The sequence below is a fragment of the Crinia signifera genome, chromosome 3, assembly GCF_055691185.1.
Source record: "Crinia signifera chromosome 3, ASM5569118v1, whole genome shotgun sequence".
In the NCBI taxonomy this organism is placed as follows: Eukaryota; Metazoa; Chordata; class Amphibia; order Anura; family Myobatrachidae; genus Crinia; species Crinia signifera.
This window is the reverse complement of record NC_139219.1, coordinates 101,867,714-101,885,887: the sequence shown is the minus strand read 5'-3', so window position 1 is coordinate 101,885,887 and position 18,174 is coordinate 101,867,714. Positions and strand designations below refer to the sequence as shown.

Here is an 18,174-nt window from a genome sequence, read left to right as displayed (position 1 = left end):
TTCCACATGATATTGTATACTATTTCCCAGGAAAATCCCAGTGGTCAAAAGCATAAGATTTGTGCTTAAAATAATGTACAATGTGCAAAATATATCATATACGATATGACGTCACAGCTGCACTACACTATACTACCTTATCCTTTCTAGACAGAATTGAGTTGCATGTTCATCCGAGCAGCTCCCTCCCATACGACCGGCGGGAGCATGCATTGTTCGTCGGATAGTGCGTACACACGGAAAGATATAGTGCACTATCTAGCATGCTATTCAAAACTAGCTAGATAGTGTGCTAGATTGTGCACTATATCTTACTGTGTGTACACACCTTTATGTCCAGGACAGGCAAAAGATTTGAAGGCTAATTTATGCGCACATCTTATGATCGCAGATCTTTCTAGTGTGTGGGCACCTTTACTGCAAGAACTTCTCTTTGTGATTTTCTGAATGCAAATGGTCGTAATAATACTGATAATGCATGCAGGGAGTGGTGGGATGCAAAATGCAATACTTGCTGCATCCTGCCCCATGCTATGATGCTAGGTGAATAAGAACACATCTATAGACTACTGATCTATAGTAAAATGCTATTGTAGAAATCCCTTTTTTAGCAGTTATTAAGAAATTTAATAATAATGGGTGTAGGATAAGGTGATGCTTGGACAGCTGGAAAGTACTGTGAGCCGGTAATGAGAGTAATGTTTGTTATGTAGGAGGGGTCACCGTGAGAAAATACAGAAGTGAAATGGTACAGGGAAGGGACATGGGAGGGACACTGTGACACAGATGCTGGAGAAGGCATGTGTATGGGAAGCCTGGGGAGGGGCCGGGGAGCATGGGGAGGAGGAGATACAGCAGGACGAAGGAGGACACAGTCTGATTCTAGGAGGGGAATTCACTGCTAGACAGACAATCCGAGGAGGAGACCTGCAGCTTCACCTCCTCACAGTCACACTGGGGACAATGCTGCCTAGCTGCCTCCATGTATGTGCTCAGCCAGGCGCCTGAGTGATAGCCGAGGCCCGGGGAATGGAGCAATGGGAACCTGAGACTGGATTCAGCCGTCATTAGTAAGCAGAAAGGACGTTCCAGAGCCCGAGTATACTTACAGCGGTGCCGGCCACGGGAAGACATTTACTGCTGTGCACACACCGCTTCTCTGCACAAGAGGAATGGAACCTGTTACTAAGTGGACCCCAACGCAAGTCGTGGACTGGATGAAAGGTCAGTCCCCCACTCACACCGGGCTCATCTGCATCTGGCCGCACACTCACACCGTGATATCTGCATCTGGCCGCACACTCACACCGGGGCATCTGCATCTGGACGCACACTCACACCGGGGCATCTGCATCTGGACGCACACTCAAACCGGGGCATCTGCATCTGGACGCACACTCACACCGGGGTTTACACACTCACACGGGGCTACTGCTGTATCAAGAATTGTTACTTTCTGTGGACACAACGTTTTGTCCCTGGAAACACCTATGGGGAATTGCAGCAACTTGTATTAGCAGCACAATAGCTCTCTTATTTTGAAAACGTATTCTATCTCCTTGTCTAACTCATCTCATTCTTTAACTCATCTCTCTCTCTCTCTCTCTCTCTCTCTCTCTCTCTCTCTCTCTCTCTCTCTCTCTCTCTCTTATATATGTGTGTGTGTGTGTACACACACACTTTGCAGCCAAATATGCAGTGATCTTTTTTTCCACAGACCTGACTGTACTCAATTCTTCCACCAGCCTTGCTTTTCCTCAGCTCTCATGTCTAAAGCCCCTTATATTTTCTTTCCTGCATGTTTTACCCACTGATACTTTCCCTTCATGTTCCAGTGAACCCTTTCAACTTAATTTACCCCCTTTACACCCTCCTACAGAGACCTCACATTCCCTTACTGCCCCCTCCTAAAGTCTGTTGAATACTGCTGCCTAGACATATAATTGGCCATGGGAGAAACCAAGGCTGTAACAGCCAATTGGACTACTGGAGCCTGCGTGACCTATTGACAAAGGATTAAAGATTACCTATCTATTATTTGGACAGTTGCTGAGGGCAAACAGCCCTGTCACTCACACGCAACAGGTTTTCCCAACAGAAGTGTAGAGAGGAAAAGTTATCTAATTAAAGCATTATCCATGTAATATGAGACATACATTCCCAATGATGCTGGTTGTAACTGAATATAATATGACCACAATTGTTACGTAAAAGGTCATTTTATGTGTCTGCTTTATTTTTAAATTACTGTATTATCATTTGACCCAAAAAGTTGCTGTATCTGGGAAGCTTCTCTACTGTGGCTTGTATCCCAGTTTCCCATTCCAACTGCAATTACTAAAGGTCCATACACATTGGGAAATTATGCCCAGCGTGTATGGACAATGATGATGGGGAAAATCGCTGGAACACTCAGTGCATACACACTAAGCGATTTTCGCCCTTCTGAGGTATTTTCCCAGGGGTTGATGACTTTATGATAGCAGGACACTATGGAAAGCCATCCACCCGTCGCTCATCTGCTGGTAATACCAGCAGATGAACGGCGGCCGCCGATGATGATGCAGGAGCGTGCATCATCGCTCACCGCTGGCCCGTACACACTGGGCGGCTTCCTGCTGCTTACACTAGTTGTGTTGCACCTTACTTCAGAATGCAATTATTTGCTCCAGGCACCGCGGTACACTTTGACGGTGTCCATTTCCACTATGTGGACATTGTCCACATAGTGGAAATGGACACTGTCAAAGTGTACCGCGGTCCCTCGCTGCGCTAGCCATGCTTTAGGCATGGTACGCTTGGCACACTGTTCTATTCCCCCTCTACACTCTAGTGAATCCCACCTGTCGGCACATGTCGGCTCAAAAAACTTTAAAAACTCATGTTTAGTTTTTGACTGTCAACCTTGCCATTGTCGATCTTCCAACCCTGTCAAATGTAGCCATGTCAACCTTTTTCATGTGAGTGGTCGACCTAATGCATCTCGTCCTAATGTGCCTTGACCTACTAACCGTATACCCTCCATACTGTAATACTTTAACCAGTGGATCCCAAACTATGTGTTGTGGTACCCCGAGATGCCTCGGGGCAGTTGCTGGGGTGCCCTGGGTTGTGGACCAGGACCAACTCAAAGTAACAGACAGAACTAGTGCGGATGGCTGCTAGTTATAAACTTTGTGGGCAAACTGAATGATACACTTGTCTCCATTAGCTATTTCTGTTTATAGGGAAGTCCAGACAGGACTTCCTGACTCTTTTCTTAAAAGTAAAACCCATAAGAATAGTGATGGCTTCTGAAATTCCTTATCTGTTCAGATACTCTGGTCTGGATACATTTCCTTGAAATATAACTCTAAAGGGGCCTACACACAGGATTCTGAGTGATGCTAGACCGCTCAGCACACAGCGATGTGTCAGCGCTGTGTGCTGAGTGATCTGTCAGGGCCAGTGAGCTCCGGTGACAACACTGGCCCTGACCGGCGATTAATGGTGCCTCACGACGCTATCGCTATGGCCCCCAAATGCCCTGTGTGTGGGCCCCATAATTGCCATATATAGCAACAATGTTAAACTGGTAAATAGGCCCAATTATACCCCTTTCACATTGCAGCTGTAACACGGTATATTGCCGTTTTTTTAGTGCTTTAAAACGGTTCCAGCTGCAATGTGAAAGCTACATTGTCAATTTACCGGTTACAGAAAACCGGTATTTGCTACAAATGATAACCACACTTGATCCCCGCCCACAAGCAGGAAAAAAACATTTAAAATGACATTGTATGGCTTTCTATGGGTGAAACGGGTTGAATCTGAAAGGTACAAAACGGTATTTAAACTGCAATATACCTTTACATCATGCAATATGAAAGGGGTTTAACTGGCTTTTGACCAGTTTTAAGACACGTTTAGAAAATCGGGTTGAAAGCAGGTTTTTGCAATGTGAAAGCAGTATTAGGCTTCTACTGTAATTGCTGTCACAATGATAGTGGTGTGATCTGGGAGGATTTTTTATTTGCCACTGAAAATACCCCAGTGGCAGCATCCAACCAGGCCTTGTCGCATTGTTTTATGAACATTTAGGGGGATATTTATCAAAGCTCGGAGAGAGATAAAGATGTGAGAGGAAAAAGTACTAACTGATCAGTTTCTACCTCACAGTTGACAGGCTGTGTTTGAAAATGATAGTTGGAAGCTGATTGGTTGGTACTTTATCTCTCCAAATTTTGTGAAATACCCTCCTTAGAATTAAAAATCCCGGTACTCTTTACCTAGCACGGCGCCCATCGCGGGCATCGCGGCCATCGCATGCACTAAAAAACGGGTGCGACGCGATGGCCGCGATGCCTGCGATTTCCCATAGGGAACAATGTTAAAAGTGTCAATGGACGCGATTTTAGTGTTCAATGCCTCAATGCCCGCGATTTTTCCATAGGAAACAATGTTAAATGGGCCACAGAGCCCTAATAGTCCCCCTGAAGTCTGAAATGGCCCCCACAATTGTTAACGCCACCCCACGATCAACGTGAACCCGAAGCGTGGCGAGCGCAGCGGTACGCGTCCTCCGACCTTTTCATACCCCACTATCCACGTCGGCGTGGAGTTGAGAATAGAATAGTGTGGCGAGCGCAGCGAGCCACCGAGCCCGAAGCGTGGCGAGCGCAGCGAGGCCCGCGAGGGGACGCGGATACCTTCACAGGTAAACGCGTCCCTTCGCGGGCTTCACAGGTGTCCGCGTCCCCTTGCGGGGCTCGCTGCGCTCGCCACGCTTCGGGCTCGGTGGCTCGCTGCGCTCGCCACACTATTCTATTCTCAACTCCACGCCGACGTGGATAGTGGGGGTATGAAAAGGTCGGAGGACGCGTACCGCTGCGCTCGCCACGCTTCGGGCTCGGTGGCTCGCTGCGCTCGCCACACTATTCTATTCTCAACTCCACGCCGACGTGGATAGTGGGGGTATGAAAAGGTCGGAGGACGCGTACCGCCGCCCCTCGCGGGCTCGCTGCGCTCGCCACGCTTCGGGTTCACGTTGATCGTGGGGTGGCGTTAACAATTGTGGGGGCCATTTCAGACTTCAGGGGGACTATTAGGGCTCTGTGGCCCATTTAACATTGTTTCCTATGGACAAATCGCGGGCATTGAGGCATTGAACACAAAAATCGCGTCCATTGACACTTTTAACATTGATCCCTATGGGAAATCGCGGGCATCGCGTCGCACCCGTTTTTTTAGTGCATGCGATGGCCGCGATTTTTTACCCCCGATGACCGCGATGCCAATCGCGGGCGCCGTGCTAGGTAAAGAGTACCAAAATCCCTCTTACCAGAAAATATACAAAACAATAATGATTTTTTTTTTTTGTGTATGAGATGTATGCATATATACTAAGCATATACTAAGCAATTGCCTGAAAGTGTTTTTTTTCTGGATTTTTACCAAATGTATTGATAATGTTATTTGTAGCAATTTTATAACAGGCAACTAGCATTTTAGTTGTAGGGGTTCTAAAACTTGAGCAGTTATAGCTAACCTCAAAGTATGAACAAAAGCAATGATATCAAAGCTCAACCTAATCCTAATGTTTTCCTTTGAACATTGTCATGCATGTAGAATACCCCTGGAAAGGCATCATTGGGGTAATGCATGCCAATGCCAGCTTCTGTAGCAATATTTTTCCAGGTAGACAACCAAGAGGTGTTTGTACACAAACACAGTGCACTGAATGAATCTGCATCTACAGTATGACCATCCCATGCCCCGAGTTTGCATTCAGATTTACCTGGTTGTCAGTTTGCCTATAACGCCTGCCGCAATGCTGCCAAAGCAGATTGTTTTCTAAAAGGTAGAAACCCTGAACCACAAGGGTCACTGGCTTGTGAATTTGCATTTGTTTTAGTTGGAAGGGAAGGGGTATTGCAGAATATTATGTTTAGTTGGAATTAACCTTGAATTATTATGCTACAATTTAAAACTAATATTTTGATTTTAAAATAAGATAATATTAGTTTTTTTATTGGTATTTCATTTTACTTTTTTTGTCACTCATTAAACAGATTGGATGATTCCATGCTATTTGTGAACCGTGTTGCAGTTGGTTTTATGAGTAGTGACAGACTGCAAAACTGTTGCATCCTGTTTCTCAGGGTTGGAATTGCAATGTAAAACAAACACAGTTGGAAAGTGTTTAGACACCCATGTTAACACTAGTTAGCCATCAGATGAGCAGATTAGATTGTAATCCCTCACAGGCTGTTAAAACCATGTAGGAAGTTCTCATGTTGTTTAGAAAAGTCCCCCCCTCATTAGATCAGCACTTGACAGCTGTCAGAATGCGCTGGCACTTCATGTGGGCAGCTGAACAAATAAACAATCTTACTGGCGTACACTGTTTATAGTATTGTACTATAACCAACTTGAATTGACAGCTATGATTTTGTTATTAAAAAGTGGCAACTTTCTAAAATAGGACATCCACAGTTTCTGCTAAAAAACTGGTAGCTTTATAATAGAATATTTATATACTTATGTCTCGGAAATTGGGATGAGAACATATGAAAAGTCAATCTGGTAAAATTTGGCAAGCACAGCCTAATGTATTGTTGTAGCCAAATGACATGTACAGAATGTTACCTTACTAAAATATCTGCTTCACCAGCCAATGCTCAGAATAAACAGTTTAGCTCAATAGAAATGTATAGTGTTGATTCTTTCTAATGCTGCAACACTGGCATTTAGCTAATTAGATTAGTTTTTTAGGTTACAGAATGTTTCTAATTAGAAAGACTTTAAGGTGTGTAGTGGGGGATTATATAATTATCTGTTACTCTACGTTCCTATCAACAACATGACTATATTTGGATTTTAGAGTGTAGGAACTCAAAATCACAGCAACATATGTTGAACCATGCTGATTTGTTGCTCCAGCAAATTCCTATGTTACAAAACAAATAATGTTCTCTAAGGGTCACACACACACACGGGGCAATTTAAGTCCTATTTGTAAACGATCTGACTAGATCTAATCTGTAAAGATCTCGTCTCCATCGTCCGCAAACATAGACGGTGCATGCACTGTTATTCTGCTTAATCGCCTTAACAGCATACGCAAAACACTGCTCAGCAGCTCACATCACTCAGCTCACATCGCGGGTGCATCCCACCATGGCCCTAACTGTGCGGAGTTTGATTATTCTCCCCGCGCTTATGTGGGTTTAGTTCGAGTACACCCGGTTTCCTCCCGCAAGCCAAAAATATACTGGTAGGCTAATTGGCTTCAAACAAAATTAACCGAAGAGTAAATGTGTGTGCCCGTGTACATGTTACACTCTCTTTGTAAAGCGCTGTGGAATACATATGCGCTATATAAATAGCTGTTAATAAATGTGTGATATTGAATTATATTTGAAACTTTGTTACCTTTTAATTTGCATGCTGAATGTGAGCCACTGATAGACTTTGGGAACTCAGGGGTAGATGTATGAAGCAGTGGTAAGGGAGGAGAAGTGATAAAAGGCTTGGTACTTTATCACCGGCCAATCAGATCCTACCTGTCTCTTTTTAAACCCAGCCTGTAACTTAACAGTCAGTATCTGATTGGCCGGTGATGAAGTACCAGGCACGATATCCCTTCTCCTCCCTTATCACTGTTTCATACATCTACCCCTCAATTTGGTATTCTCTGCTGTGAAGGAGTCCTGGATACAATGTTACAAAATTCCACAAATCTTGCAGCAAAGCTGTCTGTCTGAACTTGCTTTTCCACCAAAATCCCAGATAACACACAGGAATCTTGAACCAGGATTTTGGCGGGTCTCTGCACCCATATCCCTGTTCCCTGTTTTGCCTGGGTTGACATCGTTTCCACTGAAATGGGGAAAACGTTGCAGCAAGGGGCACCAGCGTGCAGGCACTGTTGGGCGGATGCTCAGTGTCTTCTGTGCGGACACTGGCATGCAGGCACTGATTTGCGGGTTATCAGCAGCGTGCGGGCACTGCCGGATGGTCAACGGTGGGTGGGCAACTGCAAGCTGCAAGTGGGAGGTGGCTGCACAGTGGTCAGCGGCCCCTGCCTGGGTAAAAAAAACATGGTTAAGAACAGTTTCCACAGCTCGTTACCCTTGTTTTACCCATTAAAAACCCCTGCTTGTGACCTGGGTTTTTTTTCCCTTGTCACTATTTCCACTGAATTTTTTTTTCCCCCAGGTTGGTTGATCATCAGTACACAGATAAATAATGATTACTATTTGTTTCACTTGAGAAATTACACTCACAACATTTAACCGTTGGCAAAATTTGTTTAGCATTTCAGGGGATTTATCAAACTTTAGGGCGAAATAAAGTGGAGATTTCATCATATCAACTAATCATTTTACAAGATGTGCTAGATCAGGCCTGGCCAACCAGTTGCTGTGAAACTACAGACCCCAGCATTCCCTGCCACAGTTTTAGCAATCGCTAAGAGCAAATCTGTGGCAGGGCATCCTGGGACTTGTAGTTTCACAACAGCTAGAGAGCCACAGTGTGGCCTGGCCTGTTCTAGATAAATGACAAACACAATGGTCACTATGGGGAAATCTATCTGAAAGCTTTGATACTTTGCTCTCACATTATTAGTTGATCATAACACACATTTGTAATTCTGTTCTAAAATATAAGGACATTGGCTTTCCTTTCAGTGTCCTGTCCTCATCCAACCCTCGCCATCAGCTCCCAAGTCTATCTTAGGAACTTTCAACAGCTGAGAAAAAGTTTTGAAACAGAAGAGACATTGTCATACGTAATGAAGCAATGTCAAGAGACAGTTTTTCAACTTGTTAAATGCCATCCAAGGAAAACTAAGAACAAGATGTTGGCTTAATCATCTAAGTGTCACATGTACATGTTATATTATAAACAAGGATTGACTATTGAAAATGTAAATGAAGGAATATATTACTGATGAATGCCAACAGCCTTTATATAAGGTGGCCAATAAAATACTCATATGGCGCATATTTCTTTTAACATATAAAACTTAATATGCTGTGTTCCTAAAATAAAAACCTATTAATCCCAAAGAACTATTAACTATTTTATAGGACTTTCCTCTTAATGGAACATTTCATCAACAATGTCGATATTGGCCTGAATATTTTGGCGCAACATTGACACCAATGTGCAATAGCCCTGCTATTCGGTTGGGATTGAATCGCACGGCAAGCCAAATGCACACATTCGATTTTTACTATATAGTACAGATCTGTGCTATATAGTCATTGCTGCACTTTCTGTATGGCTATTCTATTTCAGCATGATAGGGAGCGTGCATCAGCATCGAATTGGGATCTTAAAACCATGTTTGATCTCCATTTGATGTCTATGCAATACCAATTTGATTTTGATTATATAGTAAAAATTGAATGGTAAATCTTACCGCGAGTACAAACCATAAGTTTTGCCCTGCTAGTTAGGAAATCTCAGGGCTAGCAGTTGCGTTAACATGCTACACCAGTAGGCATTCTATCAGTTTTTTTTTTCTTTTGTTTTGTTTGCTACCTAAATAGCAGAAAACGTTCTATAATATAGACGGCAAAGATATGGAGAAAATAATTTGCGTTATCCTTTCCGTTAAGCCTTTCCTGCATAGCTGGAATATTTAAGTCACATGGAAACATTATTTTCCGCATGATTTATGTAATATTTTGCTTGCTGAATAAAGCCCTAAGTACCTTGCTTGGTGTTTCCAATTGTAAAGCGCAATGGAATTTGCTGCACTATATAAGAGTTTTTGTTATAAACCAATGTACATAGGAGTATGAATAGTCACACATTGGCGAGGCTAATTGTCATATTATAAGCTATGTAGACTAATGAATATGGTATTGCAGTGATTATGTATTTTGTATCTTCTATGTATTTTGGCTGTAAAGTGCAGACATTTTATAGTATATATGACCCTAGAATCTTGGTACCATGCGTGTTGTATTGCCTGATTCTGGCTTAACATAAATGTCTGTTTTACATGGAAGCAGCAGTGAGAAACCTAATACAGTAAAGCAGCAGAGGTGTGACGCCTTAGCGATCCTAGGTTGCAGCATTGGCCAACTGTGGAACCCACGTGGTCTTGCAAGCCAGCCACACAAATGTATTTATTTGGTAACCGTTATTTATATATCGCACACATAGGAGGTTATTCTGGTTGACGCATCCCCCTACACCCGCGCCCTTGAGGCATTAGCATGAAATCGTCTAGTGTTTTCATGTGTATGCCTATGAAACGGTGGGTGTTCCCATGGGGGAATTCCCCTGGCCCACGCCCCCCAGCACTGCTGTGTGCGAGCACCCGGCGAACAGAGTGCATGCACATGCTTAGGAATGCACTTGCGCAAAACAAAAACATTGCACTTGCTTGCGAATTTGCATGGGAGTGCATAAACCAGAATAAGGTCCATATTCCGCAGCGCTTTACAGAGAACAGTTGATAATGCAGTCCCTGCCTTAGTGGAGCTTACAATTTATATTCCCTACCACATGTACAAGCACACACATTTATTCTAGTGTTAATTTTGTTGGAAGACAATTAACTTACCAGTATATTTTTGGATTTGGATTGTGGGAGGAAACACGGAGGAAACCCACGCAAGCACGCAAAGAATAAACAAACTTTGCACAGTTAGGGTTATGCTGGGGATTGTACCAATTACCTCGGTGCTGTGAGGCAGTAATGATAACCATTACACCACCTGCGCTGCCCAAACATGGAGGCCATGAAATCTGCACCCTCCGAATGAGGCTAACAAATGACCCCCCCCCACAAACTGCATCAGGGAGTCAATCGTAGATAGTCTGATGCTGAACTACATATTCAGTAAAGATCGATGTATTAATAAATGGACTTTGTGACAGGAAAAAGCAGCTCCAACCACATCTGAATAAGGTTTTATATCTCAGTTACCTTCAGTTGCGAGTTTAGATCAGCAGAACTCTGCATTGTCGGTACATGCTTTTGCTGGTTTCCTGAGTATGCACAGAGTACCAACATCCAAGGTACACTCTGCATGCAGGAGTACATTCAAATCTTTAACAAGGAGAGGAAGGATTCAGAGAAGTGAGGCTTACAATAGACTTTCTGAAGTACAATGAAGTGATACCTAGAGAAGAGTTGTAGACTGAATCCTAGTGGTGTGTACACACGGTGAAGATATGCCGTGCTATGCGAGTCCCGATACGGCATGCATGCAGTGGCACAATTTTGACTAATATAGTGCAGATCTGCACTATATAGTCAATGCAGCCAAGACAATAGAATAGAATAGAATCCACTTTATTGGCCATGTGTGTTTGCGCACACTAGGAATTTTTTGCGGATTACAGTGCAGCATCAAGTAGGGATGAAGGGGGGGGGGGGGGGGCATTACATACATGCAGGGAACACATACCCGCCGAGCAGCACAGCGCTTAGGCAGCCATCAGTGGCGCCACTGGTCGCTGCAGCAGCCAGGTAGGTAACAGTATGAGTGGTGACAGTACAGTTATCGCACAGGGAACACATACCTGCCAAGCTGCACAGCGCCTACGCAGCCATCTCAGTCTTGCGATACATGAACGCGCATCGGGATCGCAAGGGTTAAAACCCATGCGATCTGCATGCGATGCCGACACAATGTTGACTATATCGTCAACATCGGAAGGCATATCTTACCGTGTGTACACACTATTATTTGGGTCTATTTCTGTGCTTTGTAGAATGTGTCAATAGTTTGCAGGTGGAGATTCTATTTCCTGAGTTACTTTACATCTTCTTGTATAACATGCCTTTTGCCTCATGCTTTATTAGCCATGACGCTGTCTAGGTCACTGACCTTTTTATTTTCCCCAATACCCTCATGTCTGTGCACAGCATATTTTAAAAGTGTACAAGTGGTGAGAAAAGGCTACAAAAGCTCTGAGCCAGACAGACCCTCCAGGAGCCACGGAAACATGTTTATATACTGCCTGACCTATCATCATAGATCCAGAAATAACATATTAGCTCAGCCTCTTGGAATTTATCAGGCATTGCTCTGCTGGCAGACTATTCCATATATTTACTACTCTGTGAGAAGTGTTACTAACCTTTTCTCTCGGCTTGCTGCCCTCTGCTCACAAAATGCCGACCTAGTCAGATGTATTCATTCGCCTGCATAGTTGTGTTAATCACAGTGACAATGAGTATAGCAGTGTGCTCTGTTTTGAACTTAACAGTCCAGTTTTGCAAATGTTTACCATACATTACATTCTCTACATCCATCAGGTTCAAATTACAGAATATTGTTTTCTCATTATGTGGCTGTGTTTTTCTTGCATTTTTTTCTATTACTGTAGTAAATATTGTAGTTGGAATTGATTGCTACTCATTAGCAATGCATTAACAATTTGTTAGTCAAGCCTTTAGCATGCAGTATATTGTTTTAAAATGTGTTTGCTGTAAGTGGTATATGTCATTCATTTGTTTTATAGTTTCTGATAACCTTCTATAAGGCATAAGAAACGCTGGAAGTTATAATCAGCCCGTGCTGGCGCTAAAAGGAAACAGTGATAAAATTAAGAGTGATAAACCACCAGCCAATCAGCTCCTAATTGTCATTTTTCAAACCCAGCTTGTAACATGACAGTTATGAGCTGATTGGTAGTTTATCACTCTCTATTTTATCACTTTTCAAGCTTAGTGCATCTGGCCCATATTGTACTACCCCTTTTATACCAGCCCTAATAATCCGGGAGCGCGCAAAAAACCTGGGTTTGCAGGTGGTGTAAACGGTATGGGATTTCAAATTGGCAAATTCTCTGGGTTGAATCTGGTTCAATGGGATCCGTTCACTGCAATGGAAAAGACGGCGCTGGCGATTCTCTCATCTCCCAGCGCCAGCTCAGGCTCCGCCTACGGTGGTCACCAACCTGGTATTATGCTGGGTGGGGACGTGAGTGTAAAAGGAGTCAAAAGACGGGTTGTAACCGTGGTTGATCTGGGTCCACAAACCTGGGTGCGACGCCGCTTTTAGGTGTAAAAGGGGTATAAGCTAGCAATCTGAAGGTGGCCATACATTAGAAAGACCTACTTACTATCATGGTTATGTAAAACTTTCCCTTCAACTCCCGGCAGTCCCAGACTGATGAACTCCAGTGTTTTTTGGACACATAATGTACTCACAATCCTTCATACAATCTAGCTGCTGCATACGACCGGTTGTCTCACAATCTATTTGCATGCGCCTAAACTGCCTCTCCAATTACGTCAGTTGTATGAGTCCTCGAACAGCCGTTTGCACATGCAATCGGCTCCCAATCCCAACTCTTCAGAAGACCAATCCTCTAACCGGGTTGGGATCATTTGGTCTACAGCATGATGGTCGACAGTCATTAGTCCGACACCATTAGGTCGACATGGGAAAAGTTCGACAGGTCATTAGTTCGACAATGTCTCTGTCGACAGTCAAAAGGTCAACTTGATGTCGACGTGGACAATGTCAACCTGTCAAGCTTGTGCTACACCAATAGGAGAGATGTTGCTTTTCTTCTGCTACAAGTATAGGAATTACCCACTGTAGGATGGAAAATGGTGTAGGTTAGACTTTATTATATATTATACTTTGCATCAGAATTGGTTTTGAAGATGTGAAACTGTTCCAGGCCCAGTGCGGGCGGGGGACGTGGCGAGGGGTTGCGCCCATGGGAATGCTCATCATTTCATGTGTTTTCCCATGAAAATGCTGGCCTTTGTGTGTGGACCAGAATAAAATCCATAATGTAGTGTTAAATGTAATTGCAATGTCAAAAGTAAAGGGTGTAGGAACTTTATCTCTCTTGCTGTTGCCAAAATAAAACTTCACTGATGTTTAGGCCATGTACAAAATAGATCTCACTTAAAGATAAAAAAAATTTTTTTGTATATTGAAGTATTAATATAATTGATGTTGTTGCCCAATAAAAACTTTACTAATTAAATAATACCCCTTTTTACACCGCCGCAAAAACCTGGGTCATCGGCGGGTCAAACCTGCGTCAGCAGTGGTGTAAATGGGTCACACTGTGTCTTTTTACATGGGACTTCTACCCAGGTCCTGACCTGGGTAGAGGGTGGTGTAAACGGGTACGCCGGGTCATCTGACCCAGCTCCCATTTACATGAATAGGGGATGTACAACCTGTTGTCCGCAGGTTGGACGGGGGGCGGGCGCACACACAGCCTCCACTGCTGTACTCTGCAGACAGTAGCAACGGCTGAGGTGAATGGATGCCTGGCTGGAGGGGTGCACAGGTGCTGGGGGCAGCCCAGCAGATTTACCTTAGTGCTGGGCTTGCCCCCAGCACAGCGGTCCGTGTCCCGGCAGTGGCGATCAGTGCTTGGAGATGATGTCTTCTCCAAGCGGCGGCTAAGGAACCACCTGCGGTGGTGTAAATGGGAGCAAACGCCGGGTCGCACCCAGGTTGAAGCTGGGTCTAAAAACCCGGGTGTGACCTGGCGTTTTGGTATAAAAGGGGTATTAGAAGTTATCTGTTTTAATGCTACCCAGAGTCTCATTTTTGAGACAATACCTTTTGGCTATATACAGTAGCTAGAGTCTGACATTTTATGCTTTAGCTCTTTTAGTATCGCTTAGGTATTTTTATGCCTAATGGAAAAATGAATGTTTTGCCTTTACACATGTTAAACAGTTGTCTTCAAAAAGTGGTTCTCACGGGTGTAGTAAAAGAACAGGCCATGACCCTATTATGTCATAAGTTTCTTCTAAGTCACATGCCATTCCCTTACAACACTCAGAGGTGTAGTGATGGCCAGGCTAAGTAACAGCTTAATGTCTACTGTAAATCCACCATCTAGGTCTAAGATGGTAAGTCATCTGTTTTCCACATGTGCAGAATTCTTTTTAAGGTACTACATTTTGCAGTGACGGTAGTCTGGTACAGCTTTCATCTACTATGACCACTCTCGATTGGCAGCACTTATGAGCACAGCCCTCCTTACTCCTGTCTCTTATTCCTCCTGAAATGGTTACTTTTCTTTTAGCCATTTATTGTTACTGATGCTGTTGGTTCTTATGTGGCGTACACACCAGGACGATATGGCCCAAAACGAGTCAATTTAGGTACAATCATTGTCAGTAGTGGTAGAGGGCGACAGGGGTGATTAGCGAGAGGGAGACATCGGATGATGGTAATGGAGTTAGAGAACCACTAATATAGCAGGCGTTACAGTGAAATAATAAGTAATTTGTTAGTGACTCGTTTTAGCTGTGTTTCACACTACCATTACTAAATCAATCATCTACAAATGGTTAAATAGTTGTAATATTTTCTGTGTACTACTAACTGAACATTTTACATTACTTGCATATACTTTATAAGTTGAATCTGAATTTTTGTATGAAGTTTAAAACTGTTTCCGTAATAAACTACTAAAGCATGAAGCAGATCTAACTGGTGTCAGTGAATAAGATGACACAAGTCTTGTGCTGCCAGTGAAAGGTTGCTTTTGTCAATCTTGGAAACAAAATTAAATATCTCAGGGACGCATTGTCTTTCATAGGTTGACTTTAGATTTTATTGAACAGGCTACAAGACCATATAATTTTTTTTAAACTGAAGGTTAAAGTTGATAGTGTGGGTGACCATTTGCAGTTCTCACACGAGTACATATTTTTTACTGTGCACTGTTATTACAGACATCTGACCTACTGGTGGAGGATGATCAATGAAAAGAATGGTTCCATGAAGTATTATCATCATTAGTCACCGTGATGGACTGTTAGTAGTACAAGACGGCAGTTGGTAACACATGACTATAGTTATCATAAAATTATACATGAGTATAATACATAAAAGTATAGGTAGTAAGTTTGAGAGGAAGCTGATGGTGACAATGTCGACATCAGAAGGTCGATTATTCTTGATGTGTAAATGTCAACACTTGGAAAATGTCAACCATGACAACATGAAATAACTGACTGGGTATACCCAATTTGTCTAGGACCAGTGGCTACCGAGATCGTAACGGGTACCTATTACTTAGGGGTTATTTATTGCTGGATTTTTTTTGTTTACCCTGTAAGTGAACTAGGCCTTGGATTTATGTGCATTTTGCAACAATCCTGATCATGTCGTGTGCATTTTGCAACATTATAATCCTGTTGATGTTGCTGCAGCGAGTCTCTATTGTCTAACATGTTATTTAGTTATATTTTACTTTATTATCAATTTTAAAATTGGCCTTAATCTGACCGTGCCACTCAGCACCGGTCATTTCTTTCCATGTAAGTGTATGCTGCAGCATTTTTACTTCCTTTTTCGGGAACTAAGTAACCATCAGAAATTCCCGACAAAGTTTGCAATACTCATTCATACAGAAGCAATTTCCAGCTTCCTCCAATAGATCACCAGAGAGTGATGTGTGGTTTAATACTCTAGAGCAGTGTTTCTCAACCTCGGTCCTCAGGTCCCCCAACAGTGCATGTTTTCCAGGTGCACTCATTACTAACTGACACATTTTAAAAGATCACAGGTGGAGCTAATTACTTCACTTGTGGTTCTGTGTGGAGACCTCGGAAAAGTGAACTGTTGGGGGGTCCTGAGATCCGAGGTTGAGAACCACTGCTCTAGAGGATTCATTTCCAAGGCATCAAAATACAATGGCAGGAGCCAAGTTGGTGTAGAATACTGGCAGTAAAGGTACCAGTGAACAGAAAACCAGCCCCGGCATCCTGACTGCCTAAAAAAGAAAACTTCACTAAACCAACCTTAACACTAACCCTTGCCTCCTGCAGCTTAACCCTAACACCCCTCCCCTTCCCCCCAGTCTGACCCTAAGCCTCCGCTACATACTAACAGTCTGGATTCCGGTTTCAGCATTCTGGCAGGTGCTGGGATTCCCGGGCCAGTACTCTGACCGTGTCCATCAGTTTGCAAACTAAATTCCAATGGGAGAGTGCTTACTCCACTCCAGCCTACACTTGACTGTGCACATGATAACCTGATCATTTTGTGCTGCTTGGCCTGGGAATCCCACCCCATTAAGCTCCTGATCAAAAGTTCTTTGAACTTATACTCTAGTCTATGACCTACTGCTTTGTGGTTGAGGCGATGTTGGTAGAAGTTTCTACATCCCAATATCAGTAAAGTAGTAATGACGCAATCTGGCTTGTTTAGAAAGGTAGCATCCTACGGCAGTGTTGTGAAAGTTGTTTATTATGACCCATTCCAGTTTTAATGTTTGATTATGGAGTGTGCATGGCTGTATGCTTTATTTTCTGCACATGCTATCAAAGGGTGTTCCTTAAATGGGCAAGCACATAAATTATAAGGGATGTCCACATACTATTGGCCATGTAGTATGCTGCAACCTGTTTCACACCACCTAAAGCTTGGTGAATCACCCTCATTTCATTGATGGGAATAAAATAGCAAAGGAGACGTGCATAATCAGTGCTATTGTTATGTAATTATTATTGGCTAAATGATAAAGACCTGTCAATCTAAACCAGTCTATCCAGTTTTTATGTAGCTGCAGACTTGTTGGTGGCTGCAACTTGTCTCAAATTAGTTTTAGCAAATTTAATTAACTGGAAAATGAAGAACACTTGCTGTAGTTAGTCACTCGGTGATAATAATTTGCTTATAATATTCTCGCATGCTGTGAAATAACACATGTGTTCTAAAGCAGTGACCTACAACTTGCTAATTTTGATACCAGACAAAATGATAAATATAATGGGTGGGATGCAGCAATATATATTATATTTTGGTTAAAACTTCAGAAAATGCTGTTTTTGGAGGTTTGGCGGCTTTCCACTGACAACATGCACCAAGCTCAGGAATGCAATAGATTTTGGTGCATGTATGCGATGAGCAATACCCTCTTTGGGTTTCTTTTTGTGTTTCCCCCCTGAAAGGGATCCAGTTGGATCCCTCCCAGCACCACTCACAGTGTGAAGGCACATGTGCAAAAAGACTACCAGGTATTAAACCCGAAAGTACTTCTATTGCAAAGGACATCTCTTACCAGTAGAGCTGTCCTTCGTGATCTTCTTCAAGCATATGAAGAGTCACTATGACACTACAGAGTCATACAGAGCTCACACGTACAGTATAATGTGACTTATAGCGTGTGGATGATTGATGTATGTGGACACATCTGTATTCGACTCCATCCCACGTGACCCACGTC

General features: G+C 43.1%; 1 protein-coding gene across 1 annotated transcript in view; it reads left to right on the top strand.

Moving 5' to 3' along the window:
* The first annotated feature begins 857 nt into the window (after positions 1-857).
* The window catches only part of CNKSR3 (CNKSR family member 3), a 94,989-nt gene continuing 77,672 nt past the window's right edge, over positions 858-18,174 (top strand). The window contains exon 1 of the mRNA XM_083176301.1: positions 858-1,224. Coding sequence (XP_083032427.1) covers positions 1,173-1,224 — 52 coding nt within the window. The 5' untranslated portion in view covers positions 858-1,172. The remainder of the gene's footprint in view (positions 1,225-18,174) is intronic.